Here is an 18,982-nt window from a genome sequence, read left to right on the forward strand (position 1 = left end):
ATTTTAGCATTTACATTTTTCAAATTTTCATTATAAATTCCGTTTTGCTTAAAGAAAATGAAGCCTGTTTTAGAATATTTAAGGCATTTTTTTAATGACAGCTAAGCACACAAATACAGTATTTTTTTTAAATCGCATAAATTAGATTCACTATTGATAATTGCAGAACAATCTGGGGAACCCCCCCCCACAAACAAACAAACAAACAAACAAACAGATGCTATGACATTATCACAGTGTAAAAAAATCTTCTTCATTACATTTTTTTGGGGTCAAAATGAATCTCACATTTTCATGAGATTCACCCATTAAGTGTAGAATTCAAACTGAATGGAAAAACCCTTATTTCCTAAAGTGCTTTAGGCCTTTACCATGTAGGCCAGTTATTCCAGATCTCACTTAACATTTATAGTGTTATTCTAACTAGAAAATCTAGATGCATGTTTCATATCCCTTACTCTGTTTTATTAAAATGACCTGATAATCAAAACACTCTTAAATCTAACCGTTACTCGTTACTATGAGCATGTTGTCTAAAAGAGACAGACACTGTCAGAATGCTTGTGTTTTTGCTGTCTTCTTACTGCCCCCAACAAAAGCAAGAGTTGGAGAGAGAGATAGAGTGTGAGAGGAGGGGCGTGTGAGTGTGTGTGTGTGTGTGTTTTTAACACTTCCTTTGGAATAGTGAGGAGACACGCTTGATTGCCTCTGTTGCGTTTTTACTGTTTTCTCGCGTTGTCACTGCTGTGGCAGCACTTGGGTATTATGTGAGCAGAGCGCCCATGGCCGAAAACACTCCTTTCCCATCCCCCCCAACACCCCCAGACACCTGACTGTGAGAAAAGTCTCGGAGGGTCTTACGGGTCCTCTGGCCTGCTAAGTGCTGGCCGGCCTGAAAGGCGCAGTGTCCTTGGGGTTCTCTGATCTCACTGTTTCCATTCTCTCAGTGGCTTTGTCTCTACCCATCCACAGCAGCACAACTCACCACTGAGAGAGAGAGAGAGAGAGAGAGAGAGAGAGGATGAAGGGAGGGGAGAGGCATGGGGCAAATTACACCCATGTCACTGAAAGCGAAAGCATTTAGGAGGCAGAAGACTGAATGTCTTTTGACTCTGATGTGTCTCTTATTTATGATGATGATGATGTGAGAGAGGGAGTGGGGTGTTAGAGCATGAGAGAAATCGCTAATTAGTTTCAGCACTTGATGAATTCCGGTTCTGCAGTATTGCATTTTTTTAAAAACAGCTCTGAAATGCATCATCTCTCGTCGTTGCTCCAGGAGGGACCAAAGTGGACTGATGCAGAGTGAAGCTTCACTATTTTTAGTTATATATAATTATATACTATAATTGATATTTTATTTATTTAACTAAAAATGTATATATATATATATATATATATATATATATATATATATATTTAAAATAATTGTATTATAATTTTTATTATTTTATCTTTCTGCCTTAGGCCACATTACACTGACTCTTTACATTGTCTTTTGCATAACAGTTATTTTACTATACAAACACACCCTTGATCTTTATAAGTCATATGTGTATGTATGTCTTGGAAGGACCAAAAACTGAGACTACTGCAAACCCTTTGGAGACAATTTTCAAACATGTGCCCCCAAATTTGGGGCATTAGACTTTTAGAACAGCCTCTGTGCGTAGTGATATCATGACCACATCATCCCGCCTCCCTGCGGTTGCGCAGCCCAGCATTGGCTCAGAGTTGGGCCCGTGTGGGCCCCTGTGGTCCAGCTTCTAGAAGCCGCCACGGCCCCACCACACATGGTCCACAGCTGGACCACCACACGCTGCTTTGGGAGGAGCAGAGCCCAGGAACCACTGTCATACGATAACATATCATCAAAAATGGGACTGGAAAACCATGTACACTAATGACAAATGTCTGTTTCTCTGAAAAGACGGATGAAAAGCTATTAGTGGAGCTGTGGGGAGTGTTACATCTTTGTCCTTGCGTTTGGTTTGGAAGATAAAAATGTTTCAGGGACAGTCGAGGATGTGTTGGTGGTTTTGTCTGTTTTCTCCCCTCTGTTACTGTTTTAAAGTTGCCATGCTAACTTGTGCTCGCTCAGTTACAATGGCTCTCTGTGTATTTCTCCTGCTACAGAAACCAAATGCTGAACATGGAGGGCTTTCTGCGTAGCAGCTTTTTACTGAGGTTAGTTGCTTTAGTTTTTCTGTTGTTGCCACAGGGGGTCCAGCGGGCTGAATTCATCTGTCCTTTCACAGCTCCGATATCACACCTCCTACTATTAGCCAACTTGTGGGATGATGTGTTGTCTCAGTCTGTGTTTGTGTATGTGTGCAAGTTTTAGCTCAGAAGTGTAACTCATTCACACTCCCTCCCTGTAGATAATCAGACCTAAAGCATTACACCCTTCATACACCCTGTGCCACCCACCCCAGACCCTTTCAGTCAGTTAATGCATGCACATGTCTGTCACCTTCCTCTCTGCCCCAGCTCACTGATTGGTCAGATTGGGAGTAGGGCAGAGCTTAATTTGTGATTCTCACCATTTCCTGTTTTGTGTGTTTGTGTTATAACCGCAGTCAAAACGAGTAAGGACGTCATTACCCCTTCCCCTTCCTGTGATTCTAATTAAGAATTTGTGCTGCGTGTCTGTGTGTCACTGCGCAGAGGAAGTAAAAAACAGCAAGTGTGTTAGCCATTGGCTGTTCTCTCTCTGTGCAAAGCACCGTCCCCACACTTGAATAGCTAGCAACCCTAATTAGTGATCTCTCATTAAAAACAGCAGCAGCAACATCTGCCTTTCAAAGCTGCTGTCAGCCAAACTTTGCTAAAGCTAATGAATCCCCTTTGATTTCTTTTTTCAAAAGGTAATTTAGTTGATTAAATGAATAGCATTTTTTATTCTCTTTCCAAGATGTCAGAATCCATAAAAACGAATGGATGTTATTCAGTAATTAATGATAATTTAATTTTTAGTTCTTTTAATAGCTATTCAATTGTTTTAATAGCTATTCGTTTTGATTTCAGATAAAAATAAAATGAAAATAAAATAAAAACACAATGTTTTTTTTCTCTCCCCAAAATCCACATGAAATATTTAATACAAGTTCCTGGTCTTCTGAAGGTTTTTTTTTTTTTTTTTTTTTTTTTTTTACAGAAATGCAGTGAATTGGGTTGTGCCTTTTTATATGCCTTTTTGAAGCCACTGTCTTTTTTTTAATTCATTTCTATTAAACTTTTTTATACCAATATGTTTTTAAATAATAGCAGAGAAGTATTACTGTAGGTAGAGACACCACTATAGTGATTAGTTGAACGTTTGAGGATTACTGAGACTGATTTGCACTCACTGACCCTGAAGGAGAAGAATAGACGGTAGGATCTCTGATCTCTTCTGCATATCCACATGGAAGACGGCTGCAGGCTTTGACCCGAGACATGAGTCTTTCCGGTGTGTTTGCAAGTAATCACATGTTTTTTGGACAGTCTGTGGCAAAAATGAATGAATCTGTAAAGTAACATCAGTTTGGAAGTTCAAATTCACCTATTGTAATAGTTTTAGGTTGTCATTCAGGCATTCTTCCAGCTGATAAATTTGTTGGCATACATGTGACCCACTTAGATCGCCGTTGGCGGGATCTGTTTGAGCATGCTGGATTATTGTCAGCTTGATGCTTTTATCTGCCCGCCTTCTTCCTTTAATGCTACAGAATGGAGGATTGTGTTTGACTTCAGCCACCTGTTGCAGGAGGATAACCATATACCTTGGGGCAAGGCTAAAGAGGAGGGACGGGGCAGTAGGTTGAGAGAGGACAGTTAGTGACACCTTATCGCTAATCCTTCAAGATGTTCAAAACCCTTACCATGGAGCACCCAATTTTAGTTCATCCTAAAGATTACATTTTCCCTTCATTCTTTTTCTGAGTAATCATGTGATTAAACTGAAGTAAATGTATAATTGCATGCTCCTAATGCACTTCCTGCCACATTGGAAGGTAATGTGTAACCATGTGCAAATGAGAAGCAACATAAGGAAGCCAATGTAGATAAGAATGTCATTTTAAAGTGATAATTTTTCTCCCTGAGAGATCAGAAATGAGTCAAAAAACTTTTTATGTCATAGCATGAAATCTGACAACAGAAAATGACTTTCTAGTAATAGTTTCTAGTTTGTAATCATTTGTGTACTGTACGAATAGTATGAATAGTCAGAGTCAGACTCTCCCAACCAATCCGGTTTCACATGTGTTCAATATAGTCATCTTGAAATTTCGAATGAATTCCATTAGGTGCTGAGAATTTGTTCCTGAGCAATACTCACACACACATAATATTTTATTTAAAAGTTATTTGCATTTTTTCATTGACAGTGAAAACAGAGAAACGTGAAGGCCCTGTTTTCATTTAATTTTTAAAAGAAGCAGAATGGAATTATTTATTTTTCATTGACATGCATAATGGACAGTGACATTTATTTCTTTGATCAGGTCAAATAATTGATAGCTGGGAAGTTTTGCCCACGGGTGGGAATGAGTGAGTGAGGGAGAAATAGAGTGAGGAAAAGTGTAAGAGAGAGAGAGAGAGAGAGAGAGAGAGAGAGAGAGAGAGATGTCTCCAGCAGTTCTAGGCTAATCCCAGAGGAGAGGACCTCCTCCTCCATCTCTGCCATTATTTGATGTAATGAAAGGAGAAAGTGTGTAACAGCTAGATTGTTAATTAATTTACTCTAACAAGATGAAGATAAATGAAGCACACTGAAGGTTGACTAGGCAAAGGGGGCCCACTTAGCATTCCCTCTCCCCTCAGCCTCTGCTCGCGCAAACAAAGATCCGTTCTCACACTAGTCAGCACATGATTCAAATGACTAACTGCCTTCATCACTCTCAAAAACTCATTTCAGATTTGACTCAAACTTTCAGGCCCATATTGACCTAGATTTGAAAGACGAAAAAAAAGAAGCAGCTGAAAATAAAATCTCTTAAGTTTTTAATGTGCTGTGATTTAATCGGATTCCAGCACTTCTGGACTGTCGCTCATTTGCCATGCATGCTGATGATTAATTGATATTATTCTCTATGGTTAGTTATTTTGTTTATAGCTATCAGTCATTTCATTGACATGTTTGAGTTTGGCTTATGAGCCTTATTTTTGTGACAGCTGGGCTGGAAATTTGTAACCTAGGCCCATATATTGCTTTATTGTTGAATAGATCAGAATGGCAGGGTCATTTTTTTATTGAAACTAGTTTACACAGAGATAATTCTGTGTAAACATGGGCTCAGATCTTCATGGTTCTAGCACAAGGAGACAACCTAAGCCCCCTTTGCCCAAAATATGTTCTTCAGTGGCCCAGCCCCATTTAATAAATGAATAGTGGTGGTCTAATGCGGATTGGTGGTTATTTAAGCGGTGAGAGAAAGAGGCCCAGACACACAATAAAAGAGAAAAGCCAGACAGTTGTCTTCATCCAAGCCCTTTTTTCAGTGTTCTATCAAGGACCTTCTTTGCCAGACAATTCAGCATGGGCCCCTGCATGGCAGAGCAGACCAATCACCGTGGCACCCATTCTGTGCTCCTTTATTTTTCAAGTCACCAACAATAGCTTGTTGATTGTGTGGACAACACCAGCACAATTACCTTCTCTGTTATGGTGTCCGAATGGCGTTTTAAAGTCCGCTCTTCCATAATAGAATCATTATTGTTATTCTTATAGCAGGGCCTCAGGAGAAGGAATAGCTGCTCCCGGTATGTCATTATTTTGCAAATGTTCGATTAGCTCAACATGAACTGTGCGGCAAGAATCACAGCTAATTAGACTGAGGGAGCTTCGCCGCTGGCCCCTCCAGCTCCTGAGTTAAAAGGTACCACTTGATGGGCCAATAATATAAAGAAAGGTGGTAAAAAGAGGGATTAGAGCTGTTGCCGTAGTAACTCCAGCTTCCATCTGCGAGACGAACAATGAACTTGTGTTCCTCCACCACCTTTGATTGAAAAATAGAAGTGAAAGAGCTAGCGCTCTGAAAGGACAAGACCCTTTTTAACAACAAAGTGGAATTCTGGCCTAATAGGCTCTTTGGTAAAAGTTGTTTGGTAAGACTAGAGAAGGATAGAGGAGACGAGAGGTCGTCATGTAATCCAAGGACAGCAAATGTCGGTGTCTCCCCGAACAATAGCAGTTTGTTTTGGGTGTTACGTTCGTTCGGCGCCGTCATGGGTGTGGGACCTGCAGATTGGCTCCTTTCGACACTTCTTGAAAGGAGATGGACAGGGAGGAACAGAGGGAAGCGATGCAGTTTAGCAAGCAGGAACAAAAGTGCTGCACGGCCAAAACCTACTTGTTCCTAACTGACTCTGAATAAACATAGACTAGATTTATGCCTAAAATCTGGAAGAAAATAACTTCTCCAATTAGAAGGAGCAGTCAGATGTTGTTTGGACGTCCTCCAGTCATTCCCATCTTTATTCCCAGTGCAGTGGTGTAGAGAGGGAGGGAGGGAGGGAGGGCAGAGGAGAGAACAGGTTTCTGCATGGCTCTGTGTGTTCCTGGCACTTTGTTCGCCTTATAACAGCGGCCTTAGCAGTTTTCTTGCCTGCACGTAACTTTTTCCCTCCTCTTTCTATATTTACAGCAATTGTCCAACATAAGTAGGGGCGTATCTACAAATAATATTTTTCTGACATCCCACATTTGTAGTAGTTTATCAGAATTTGAATGCTGTCTTATCATCCCACATTTTCGAGTGTGACTTATACTAAAGTAAATTTATACAATAAAAGTTTCTGTAAGAATATATAAAAGCGAAAATGTTTAGTTTAATCCCACAATATGTATATTAATTATATATATATATATATATCATATTAATATTACATTATTTGTACATTAATCTTTCCAGACTGTTTGTCCGTCCTTCAAAAAACATTTGTCATGCAAGCGAACAAAGAACCATTAGAGCTTTTTGTCAGGGACAATATGTTTATGATCTACAATCTCTGTCCCTCTGTGTCCCTCTTTCATTTTATATCCCCTATTAGCAGTGGAATATGTCTGCTCACATTAACCTAATTTATGGTCAGGGCCACTGTAACAGCAGCACAGGTTAATGAATTTGGCATTACCGAGTAACTGTTATTGAGGGCTGAGGAGGAGCCTAGCAGATGGGAGAGATTGTAAAGCTCTCTGCTTTGCATGACGACGGTTGAAAAACGGATTGGAAAGGAAATTATGTGAACACATGATGAACCCCACCACCCACCTGCACAATTGTGTGAACCTCTTGTTTTCTGTACTGAGCGTGACTCAGCTAAATTCTAAATGGAATTTTTATGATTACTTTTCATTTGAGAGAATCAGTTTGGCATGTAAAACAGTTCTTAGTTAAGCCACCCTAGAATACAAGGGCCTTGACAAAAGACTTTTTCTCAATTTGTATCTCCTTTTTCATCATACTTTTTAAATTTGTATCTATATGCCTTTTTTAACACAGACATCAAATCCTTTTTTAACACACACATCAAAATCAATATAAATATAAACTATATTAAAATGGCTTTTGGCTCACAATAATATTTTGTGACGTGCCAAATGGTTCATGATTGTCCTTTACATCGTTCAACACAATAAGTCTTAACAAAACTGCTCTGTGATGACTCACTGGTCCTTGAGCTTGCCTTCCAGCCCCCCCCCCCCCCCCCCCCCTCTCCCCCTCTCCCTCTCCCTGCATCAGAATCTTTTATTCCTCTCCTCTGCTTTCAAGGCACAAGTACTTCCGCCCTTTCTACCTCAACACAGTTGTGCATGGCTCACCAACCCTTTCAATTTATATTTCAATTATCATGTTAGTTTTGTGATTAGATTGTGTCCTCCAGGAATCAAACCTCACTTTCTCTCTCTCTCTCTTCCCCTCTGCAATCAGATTGGATCTGATGAATTGCAGCTGTAATTACGGAAGTTATTGAATATGCAGATCGCTGATGACTAGCAGTGTATCTGTTCATAGTGCATTAACTCTAACTGTATCAAACGAGAGGCTTGTTCAAGACCCACTCAAGTAATGAGAGAGGGCCAGTGGATGCCATTAGCCGGAAATAATAGCACGCTTGAAAGGGGCGAACTCAATTAAGACCTATGCGATCCCATTATGGTGCCTTTGTTTTATTCCCTGAGTGTATGCCTGTGTGTGTGTGTGTGTGTGTGCTATAAGATGGAGTTTTCTGGCTCAGTTTCAGGCCAGGTCAGCTGATGAAGCATTGTGACCAACGGTTTTACTGTAAACACACAATAAGGTCTCTGCTGGGAGGTTATAAATTGTTCAGCATGAGGTATTTTCCCCAGCTCGCTCTGACCGGTCTTTTTAAAGGGACCATGATGCAAACTCTGAGACTGATAGGTGGTAGTTGGATGGGGAAGGGTGTCACGGTTTTAAAAGAGAGAGAGAGAGGGGGGAGAGAGAGAGAGAGAGAGAGAGAGAGAGGATAAAGTAAGTGCTTGAACATTGTTGAAGCTGCTCTCTGTCTCCAAACCTTGGCCTCTGGGTCCACTACATAATCACTCACACACACAAACACACCTCCTCTCGCCCTGCATATGTCAAGCTGCTCTCCCAACAGTTTAATAGCAAGGGTGCTACAGAGTGCTGTAATCTACACTTGACTCCTGAGCTCATAATGTGACATACCACATTACACAGAGACAGACAGATGCTCACTAACTGGCCAAGAGATACTCAGTGTTAAAAGTAGACGGCCCAGTGAAGTGGTAGCATTAAATTACCTAACCTGTCAGTCACAAACTTTTTTCTAACTTTTTTTTCCCCTTAAGCCAAGAACAGTTAGAGCTGCTGAAGGGATAGTTTACCCAAAAATTTCAATTCTGTCATTTACTCGCTCTCATTTAGTTCTAAACCTGTATGATTTTCTTTTTTTCTGTGGAACACAAAAGAAGACGTTTTGAAGGATGTTCACGCTGCTTTTTTATAACAGTTTTTTTTCATAAATTCATGAAGATTTTCAGTGAATAACAACCCCAAAATGTTGATTTGTTCCTTACTATTGTGAAAAAATAGTTTGATAAAAAATACAGTAATATTGTGAAATATTATTACAATTTAAAATATCCATTTTATGTTTTAATATTTTAAAATATAATTTATTTCTGTAATGGCAAAACTGATTTTTCAGCTGTCATTAGTCCAGTCTTCAGTCATCCAGTGTCACATGATCACTTCAGAAATCATTCTAATATATTGATTTGCTGCAACCCAAAACTCTTCTTATCAATGTTAGAAAACTTTTTTCTTTTTTTTTTATTACTGAAAACAGCCGCACAGGGAGTGGTTACACCAATAAGCAGTTATGGTGCTTTGAATACATGTATGCCTCTAGCACTACAACATTATAGTAAAATAAGCTAAACCAGCACTAACACTAAAATGTAAGAATACAGTGTGTGAGCCGTCTATACAGTACTCCCCCGAAATGACTCCTGGTGGGAAGTACACATACACACACTCCCTGCATGCTTAAATTGTATGTAGCTAAATGGCCCACTGTTAAATATTTACCCTAAAACTGTCTCCATTTGCTGTGGAGGTGACATCAGAACAAAACAGAAGGAGCATCTGCCGGCATTATGCTTTCATAACGCTGCATAAAATGTGTTGTTTGTCGCCTTTAAAATGCAGCACTTTTATGAATAATGCAGCTCTCGATTTCAAGAGGAAACACTTAAAAGATGGATTCATAAAAAATAAATCCCCAAGTTAGTTTTTTCCTCTATGATCATAAGAGGAACAGTTAGAAAGTTAAGTGCCGCCACAGTAAATGAAACGAGCTCATCAACACAATGCTAAATTGTTAGCCACAGCACTAGTGAGATAAAAGGCACTCGCTCTGTTTCTTTGTAACTGCTGAATTATGGGCTCTATTTAAGCTCTAATTAGTGTTCATTTCAGGAGTTTCCAGTCTTAAATGTGTATTAATGTAATGACAGAGGACGTGTTTGTTTTTAGGCGTCTAAGTGGAGAGGCTTAATACAGGCTAGCTAAATTAGCACATCCATTCTGACAAGTACTCTAATATCCGCTGCGGATTAACTTATGACCCTTTTTGGGAGCACAAAGCTCATGTCCACTGTTGCTCCGGTGGACCAAACTCGGTGTAGTTAAGACTCCAAGAGGCTTTAGCGCCTGAACTGCTGGCCGCTGCCGCCTGGTTCCGTGTATATTATTAGGTTAATAGGATTTCACTTGTTTACACCAACTGTTAGCTTAACTCGAGGTCAAAGAGGTGGCTTAAACTTGTGTAATTGGCTTATTAAGAAGGATCAAGTAGCATTGTAGTGAGGGGTTAAAACACACACACAGACACAGTCAGGGTGCCATGCGACGTGCGTTGAGCACAGACTTGCTGCGTGCTCGCTGTTTTTTTAGTCTCTGATAACGCGCGGATTGCGAAAGATGACCTTTGTCAGTGGCTAGCTATTGTTTGCCGATTGGTTGCACACTCCGCAGGCTGTGAAAGACACATCTGCTGCCTCGCACGCAGAAACTGAGAGGGATAAAGGGGAGGAGGAGGGGAGGGAAGACCTGTGCCACACGTCCCACACTGCCACAATACCTATCCGCTTATCAAATATTTGTCTGGCCTTCGCTACCTATTTACTTTCCCTCTGTTTGCTTTGCTTATTCAAGTCTTTCTGTGCCAGATACAATGTTACCAAAGACTAGATGTTACAGTCTCTTTTTTTTGTCCTGGGTCATTCACCTCCTTGCTGTCAGAGGGCACATGGACATTTTCTTTTGTTTTATAGTTTGCTTTCAATTTTCTCTTTCTCTCAGCCTTTTTCTGACTGAAAAGCGCATCATACACCACCACACTCTCGTTCATAAATACGTTAGCGATCCGGGTTGCTCTTTGCTTCGATGACAAACAGAAGTGGTGTTAATTTGCTCACTGCTCACTCACTCTTCCCACAAACCCTCTGCTGAATGGCCCAGCTCAAAATGTGTATTTGTTTAATATGTTTTTGATTGATTCAGGGATGATGATCCATACAGTCAGTATTGAGAACACACACACATTCTGGAGCACAAAAGGCCTCTTTGTGCTGCTGGCAGGCAGGGCTTGTGAATTCGGGGAGTGGGGTTGAGATTACTCGATTATTTCATACAGGAGCCCAGGAAAATCACAGAGCCCGGTCCCCGCCGCACAGAGTGGGATGGCTGTGGCGACGTGAACCACAACAGAGGCCGAGCCCGAACCCAAAAGCGGTGGACAGCAGCCAGAGACAGATACAACCCACCCCGTCACACACTTGTGGTTTTTTAAAAGAAAGCAATTTAGTTAATGATTTCATTCTGAAAGCCTGTCATGATGCATGTGTCTTCCCCTGCCAGGAAAAGGAGAGCATGGTGGAAAAGAAGGAAAGAAAGAGAGACGAAGGTGTTAGTCAACATGACTACACTTAAGTTCTAACTGCTTGCGGCTGCTGCACGGATCGTGTTACAGAATGGAGCAGACCGATGTAATGCTACTTACAACATGCTGAGGAAGCCCGTCACAGACCGTAGAGTTTTTTTTTTTTTTTTTTAGTTTGTCTCCAGTCAGATATTTTTCCAGCTTGTTGAGAACATTTTTAAGACACTACTGTGCTGTTTCATCTGAAACGGGCGGGTGTGAGTTGGTCAGACTTACGGTTTAATAGTAGACGGGTGAGACATTTTCTGTATCAGTCAGCGGCTAATCCAGTAATGTGCCTGCTTTCTGGCCTGGGTACAAATCTACTGCACATTTTTCTGTTCAACCATGCTTATCAGCTCCCGGTTTTATTAGTCCGTGGTGCAGCATGTTTCGTATTCACTTTACCGCTTTTTCCCTGTGCCGCTCCATCTTAGCATTGCTAAAACATCAACCCTTCATGTACTCTCTGACTCAGATTTTCATGGCAATTACACAGATCGATGGACGGACTCTCCCTCTCACCCTCTCTGTTCTCTCTCTCTCTCTTTTTTTTTGTATCAGCTGTCAGTCATGTTGGGAACTTCTAACCACCTCCTGACAGACATGAGTGCCAACCGTTCGTTTAGCAGGGGTTTTTATTCAGCCGCCTTCGTCCGACCTGTCACCGTGGCCACACACTGTTGCCCATGCTTTCATTTGAACATTTGGGGCGAATGAATTAGTTTCAGAGGTTTAAATCGGCAATCAATGTCACTTGCCCCAACATAATAAGGCTTAATCATAGATCTTCAAGATGTGTCCTGGCTAACCCTTGCGATTCATGAATGAATGAATGAATGAATGAATGAATTCATCAGTCGTCTTTTTCATGGCCTCATCTGGGTGGACTTTAGCGAACAAACGGCCCCTGTTTTGATTTTCCAAATGACGTGTCACATGAATTGTGCCCGATTTGGCATCTCCTCCCGGTACTCCCTATATATATATATATCAAAATTTGGAAAGCATAAGAAAAAAGGGCAGTTTAGGTCACAGCATAAAAAAATAAAAATAAAAAAAAACCATGCGGAAGAGTTAGGGATGGGACTAGCGATAATCAAGGAGCTGTTGTCCACCCTGAATAGCACAGCATCAAAGGTAATTTCTTTAGTTTTCTTGCTCCACAGAAATCCCATTTATGAGATGAGAATGAAAGGGAACAAAACTGCTATTCTTTTCATTAGATGCTGCAAATTTTCCAATTTGGTTGACTAGCGACTGGTGCAAAAAATAAAAATCCTATTTTTGGAAAAGAAAGGAATTAGGGGGACAGTGGCTGGAAAAAGCAGGGCACTGTGTGCCGGCATTCCAGATGTCCAAACGGCAGTTGTACCAGCCCAAGTTTTTCTGGGCACGTGGTGCCAATGATGACCTCATGCGCTCCAGGCTGAAGACTGTAGGCATACAGTTCTCGCTGACATGGGCTTGAATAGCCCTCAGCCTTTCATGCGTCCATTCATTCTCCCCAGTCCTCTGGCGGCAAAATTACTCCCTCATAATTAGCCATTGTCCCTGTTTTTTGGCTAGTCTGGAAAAAAGTTTTTTTTGGCTAGTCACTTTTGTGTATCTCCCGTTTTGCCCTTTTTCCCCCAGTCTATCACCCTCCATCTTGTTTAATTTGTTTATTGTGCAACAGAGCAATATATCCTCTGTCTATCTTTAGCATTATCACTTTATTCGGTCTCTGTCTTCTGTCCTCGTCACAGTGGGCTGTTGGAGATTTTACACTCGATTTGTTGACTCGGCTGCTCTGAAGAAAAGTATCTTTATAAATGACAGAGAGGACCTGTCCTTGAATGGTGCTTTGTTTACTGTTTTTCCAAAAAGGGGCCCCCACTATATTTCATCTGTCAGAGTTGCTTTTCTTTCCCCCAACAATGCTTGATTGTTTCCACAAAAAAAACGAGAGGGACAGAGAGAGTAAGAGAGAGAGGAAAAGAGAGAGAGAGAGAGACAAACAGAAAGAATGAAAAAAAAAACAGGTTCAACAGACAGGAGAATTCTGTATTATATTTTCCTGCCAAATTCCGATCTCTGTTTTCCTTCCCCTGCACTCACAAAGGGCTCATAACTTACTGTCAACTGTGAGGGAAACCACAAAGCTCCACTGTTGCTCAGCAAATAGGCTGTGTTGCTTGATGGCTTCAGTGGCTGTAAAGTTTGCTTAACTGCAGCACTGACACCAGGCACTTTGGGAACTGCCGCCCCGTAAGGCCCCGAGCGAGGGACGAAGAGAGACAGAAAAGACGGCGAGCTGCTTTTCTTGCGTCTCGGAATCGTCTCCGGCCGTGCAGGGACTGAAAGAGACACGCGTGCGAGTGAGACTGTGTGTGTGTGTGTGTGTGAGCGGAGGAGCTTAACAGCTGCTCTGCCGGTTGCTCCGTTCATGTGCGAGAGCGTACTCCGTTCAGCGTGCCGTCGGATGTGTTCTGACAAGACGTGCCGTGGCTGAGACGAACGGCCTGTCTGTGCTCGAGTGTTTTTGTGTGTGTTTGTGTGTGCCAGAATTTGAGGAAGTGTTATGCCATCCAGCTCTGAAGTGGTGTGTGAAGAACAGAGAAGGACAGGAGCGGCCAAACAGGCTGAGGGAGACAGTATGTGAGTGTACACACCTGATGCACGCTCATTCACACACATATCTCACTTTCACAGTGAGGACAGTGGCAGGGTGCTTGAGCTAATGATCAAAGAATATTTTCCTCACAATTCTCTTACTTTTCTGACTTACTTGGTACTTCTTGTAAATTCAAGTGTGTTGTATTTTATTTTAAGATTGGATATGAAGCAACAGTGTAAAGACAGAGTGAGTGATGTGTGGTGAAGGAGCTGTCATAGTTGACTTTAAGGGTTGTAAGGTTAACATTTATGGGGTACATTTAAAAAAAAAAATCAGCTTTTAAAAGTTAAGGTATTTCTCAGAGGCATCTTAGTTTCACTATATCCATAAGTGTGTTACACTCCCATCCGGTAATAAAAAATATTATTATTATTAAAATATTATATTATTCATAAATCAATATTTTTATGTATTTTTATGTAATTATTATATTTGTATTTTTATTCATGTATATATATATATATATATATATATATATATATATTTTTTTTTTACTATTATTACAAATAATTATTTATTTTTGTTTACATGTTTGATGGTTTTAAAAGTGATTTTATTACATTTTATTCTTATTTATTCAATGATAATTATAACAACAATAAATAATAATAAAACAATTCTAAATAATACTTCTGTATAATAATTCTAAATGATACTTATATTTATTAAGTTGTTTGTTTACTTATAAATCAATAAATAATGCCATAAGAGGATATATCAAAATAGATTAAGAATAAATGCTTGTTTTCTATTGATATTTCTACTCAGTAGCACTTTCTGATCAGAAGCCCTTGTTTAGAGAAGCAAGCCCTTGTTCTTTCCTTCTGTCCTGATGATTGTTCATGGATCGGTAGACTGCTCAGGTACAATGGAAGGTGATAATTTGAAGGTGCTAAACAGCTACAGCAGGGATGATAATTTTCCAGCCCAGGTTTCACAGGTGACAGAGGGATGATTATAGGAGGTGAGGACCTTGAGAGTCTGTGCTGTCACCTGTGTGATCTGCTGTCAGAGAGACACTCACACAAAGTCACATATGCAAACTCATGCCACTGTATGTCTCGCACTCCTGTTCTCACTCCCTGTGGGAAACCAGTTCATGTGTGCGTATTCGTGACAGAAATCTCTGCAGTCATTTTTAGTATTAATGAGCGAGAGTATTATCTTCATTTTATGTATACTAAGTATCGATGACTTAGTAATTGAACACTCACCGGTCTTTATGGCTGCAGCAGCTGCTGTTGTTAAAAAAAAAAGAGATAAACGTAAATCAGTATTACTCAGAAATTGTTTTGTCAGGGTGTATTTACCAGTGCAAAGTTTTCTTTTTTCTTTTCTTTTTCCTTGTTTTGTTGGTGTTGTTTGATCATTTACTACTCACTGTTTACACTCAAGATACCAACACAATTAACATAAAAGCGTATTATTATAATCCTCACTGCAGGAATACTACACAATACACAGTTGCTCATTTCTTTTTTTTTTTTCTTTTTTTTTTACAATTTCCTTTCAGATGCAAACACTTCCTATTACACTTTGAATAATTGCATTGGAGTGTTCTGTTTTAGATTTCTGTTTAGCCTTTTAAAATCTCACAAGTAAAGTTTTTTTTAAAGGCACCATTTTACATTCCTGTAACTTTCTTCGCCCTACCTTTACATTTCTTATTAGCCTATGTTTTGAAAGCGTGTGTGCGTATGCTCAAGCATGAACGTACACACGTGTGTATGTGTGTGTGTGTGTGTCGTTACCCGTGGAAACTTGAAGCCCTGTCATAAAGCAGCTTTTGCCATTTTTCTGCTCACCAATCATTAGTTCCTTCAACAATGGCCCTCTTGTTTTACCCCCTTTTATTTGATTATTTCTCTTCATGTAGGTCTGGGTGGTGGTGCCGGAGCGAAAAGCGGCCTTCTAATATTTCCTTTCAGGAGTGGCTGGTGATTTAGGGGGTCTGCTAAGGCCTGTGGTTTTGAGGGGGTGTGGGATGTCCGAGGGGAAGGGGGCAGCAGTGACACCATAGCTCAGGAGTTACTTATCGCCATTGTCTATAAAAGGGCAACAGAAAGACACGGCAGAGACAGAAGAGCGGGGGGCTTCTAACGATTGAGAGGGGCGAAAGCGGATATCCCAAAACACATGGCCCCCAGTCATGAGACCCCCTGAGGAACACCAGCGCGGGGTGTCTTCTAATGCCACTAACCAATTAAACAGAGGTCAGTGCGTGATGATACGTTAGCAGCGGCAACAATTCATGAGTCGAAGCATTCCAGGCTACATGAGAACTCATGCCGAGAACTTAACTCCTAATCCTCATAAACGTATCGCAATATTGTCGGCTATACATGGGGCCTTTCTCTTTCCCTTGGACTGCGAAAAGACAAGCTGTGCTGCCCTATACTTATTGATTGGTTTGGTTTGTTAGCTGTCCATTGTTATTGTGTAATCAGGCCTGAGAGGGAGAGGGCTGACAGGAATTCATATGAGGCCACTCTAGCTTAGCTGATATATTCTCTGCTTAATATGCACAAAGGCCAACGGATCGGACTTATTTACTGAAGAAACAGATTGAATTATTAATAAGAATAAAGGGAAGCGCTGCGGTGGCTCACAGGACTGTTCCATGGGTGTTTCTCTCAACGTAAAACACCATTTAATTTGATGAAATACGATGGCGTCGGGGCTATTTCCCCTCCTCCGTCATACACCACATACTGATTTTTGTTTTATGGGTCGTAGGGAGAAATTAAATGATTTTGAAGTGCGCTTAAAGGAAAAACCCTTCTAGGAATCAGGCCTTTATTCCAGTTAAATGGCGGCCACATTGTTCCATTCTCAGCCGTGGGTGCAGATTAGCTTGGTGGATGTGAGTGGGGTGGGGGGTGTTATGGTTGGGAGGGAATGGGGGGCAAAACTCATGAACCCCAGCACTCACGGGCTGAGCTGCCCTCCCAGCTCTCCTAATGAATTATTAACTCCAACTGACAAATACTGTTACGGGGCCTTGGCTCAGATCTGTTGCGTTTTCGAGTAAAATTGCTGTAGACACATGTTACAGGAGGATGGAGTCAGCCCCTCTCTCTCTCTCTCTCTCTCTCTCTCTCTCTCTCTCTCTCTCTCTCTCTCTCACTATCATGCCTCAGCAGTTTGACTGATGGCTAGAGACTGGAGGGAAAGGCCTGAGAGACTGAATATTTTAGAGGTAAAATAATACCACTTGATTTACTGTGTAATACAAAAGAAGTGCTTTGTTTCGCTCGCAGTCCATTGAAGATGAAGGTGGGGGTTGTTGTGCTGGAAGCTCCGGCTCTTTGGATCCATGAATAAAAAATCTCTCTCTCTCTCCCTCGCTTTCTCTTCCTCTAGCCGTTGCGTGCCCCTTTCACACACCGTTCGGCGCTCTGAACTTTGCTCTTAAATTTGATTTTCAATTAACGCTCCACAATTTAAGAGATCACTTTCTGTTTGATATAATTACAGGAAACAATTTATTGGCTGATTAAAATTGAGGCCTTGGTCTCGCTAAAGAAAATAGGGGTGCGGAGCAGTCTAGGTCTCTGGTGCCTTCCTCTGCGCTAACTAACAGACTTAGCTTGTTTGCACAGCTGCGATATCCCGCTTGATTAACTTCCATTGACTTCCATTGTCCACTTCTGTTGGCTTCCGCAGAGCTCATCCAAGACTTTGCGGATGTGTATGTATTATTTTTTATATATATTTCTTTGGTAAGCATAACACACTTAATATTACTGAAGCTAGCATGAGACAATAGTAGCTTGTGGCTTTTTTTTTTTTAAAGCTCGCTTACCGAACTGTATTAAACAATTCATATTGAGAGTGTGAGGCTTAAGTGCTCAGCCATGTGTGCAAATTGATGGCACATCTTCAAATGAAGTAGTCATACTTTAAAGGGCCTGAGAGCAATTGGGCCTGACAGCCCGTTGCAACCCACACATCCCTCATGCGCCGGAGTGCACGGCCGCCGCACGCACATGAACAGATTAACTCACAGTTTGGTGTTAAAATAATCTCTCCCGGTGTCAAATTTGTTTTCGTCCCACGATGAGCCACATGCTGGAAAACTTGGCAGGGCTGGAGATGGAGTTCTGGAGGCACCTTGGGCTTCCTTCATTACCCAGCCTGCCTCTCTCTCATCTCTCTGCAGTCTCAGTGGGCAGTGGAAGGACATTAGCTCACCTGCAGCCCTTGACCTAGAACGCCCATGCCCTTTGTCCATGCTAATGTGGCTAGCTGCAGCGCGTTCAACTTCCATAGCCTTTCGTAGACTCTGGATATCTCAGACTCAAAACAATAATGCTCATCACTGTGGTCAGCAGTCGTGTGTATGCCACTGTTCATGATGGGGGCTGGCTGTCTAGTGTAAATTACTATCTCTGAGTAGACAATTTAAAGGCTGGCAGAAAAGTTGTGTGCTGGCTAATTCTCAACTCATTAGATCAGTTGGAGTCTTTTGATTAAGTATTTAAATCAAGCTTTTAATTCAATTAGCAGTTTAAGTATTCATTTCCATTTCCTTAGCAGTAGTAGAGTGATTTTATTAATTGTCATAAAACACAAATGACCTGTTGATTATTTTATTTTATTTTATTTTATTTTATCACTGAAAGTTTGTGGGATTAAAGAAACTTGGTTGAGTTTTATGCTATATGACATGATGACTTTTGTTTGAAACAAATGCATTTACCAACCCAATTTTGTGAAATGGGAAAGTTGCTATAAATCTTAAAAGTTACCTCCCATCTGCCACAGCAGCCTACTTGCATTAATTCCTAAGTACAATTGCAAAAGCAGAATAGCACAATTACTACAAAATGAAGGAAAATGGCACATTTATAGACTCGATATGAA

At 40.9% G+C, this 18,982-nt stretch overlaps 1 protein-coding gene across 17 annotated transcripts in view; it reads left to right on the plus strand.

Annotated features, from left to right (window-relative positions):
• The window catches only part of sox6 (SRY-box transcription factor 6), a 158,825-nt gene that overhangs the window by 32,525 nt on the left and 107,318 nt on the right, over positions 1–18,982 (plus strand). For 4 of the 17 annotated variants that reach the window (XM_056268736.1, XM_056268734.1, XM_056268737.1 and 1 more), the window contains exon 4: positions 2,137–2,187. The exons of 4 other annotated variants lie outside the window; for them this stretch is intronic. In XM_056268736.1, the coding sequence (XP_056124711.1) occupies positions 2,144–2,187 (44 nt within the window). In that variant the 5' untranslated portion in view covers positions 2,137–2,143. Of the gene's footprint in view, positions 1–2,136; positions 2,188–13,503; positions 14,098–18,982 lie in introns of those variants that run through there. 9 more of the 17 variants (XM_056268745.1, XM_056268746.1, XM_056268730.1 and 6 more) reach the window with 7 other exon arrangements.

Source organism: Rhinichthys klamathensis, unplaced genomic scaffold (genome assembly GCF_029890125.1).
Source record: "Rhinichthys klamathensis goyatoka isolate OS25496 unplaced genomic scaffold, OSU_Roscu_1.1 h1tg000275l_1, whole genome shotgun sequence".
Taxonomy (NCBI): domain Eukaryota; kingdom Metazoa; phylum Chordata; class Actinopteri; order Cypriniformes; family Leuciscidae; genus Rhinichthys; species Rhinichthys klamathensis.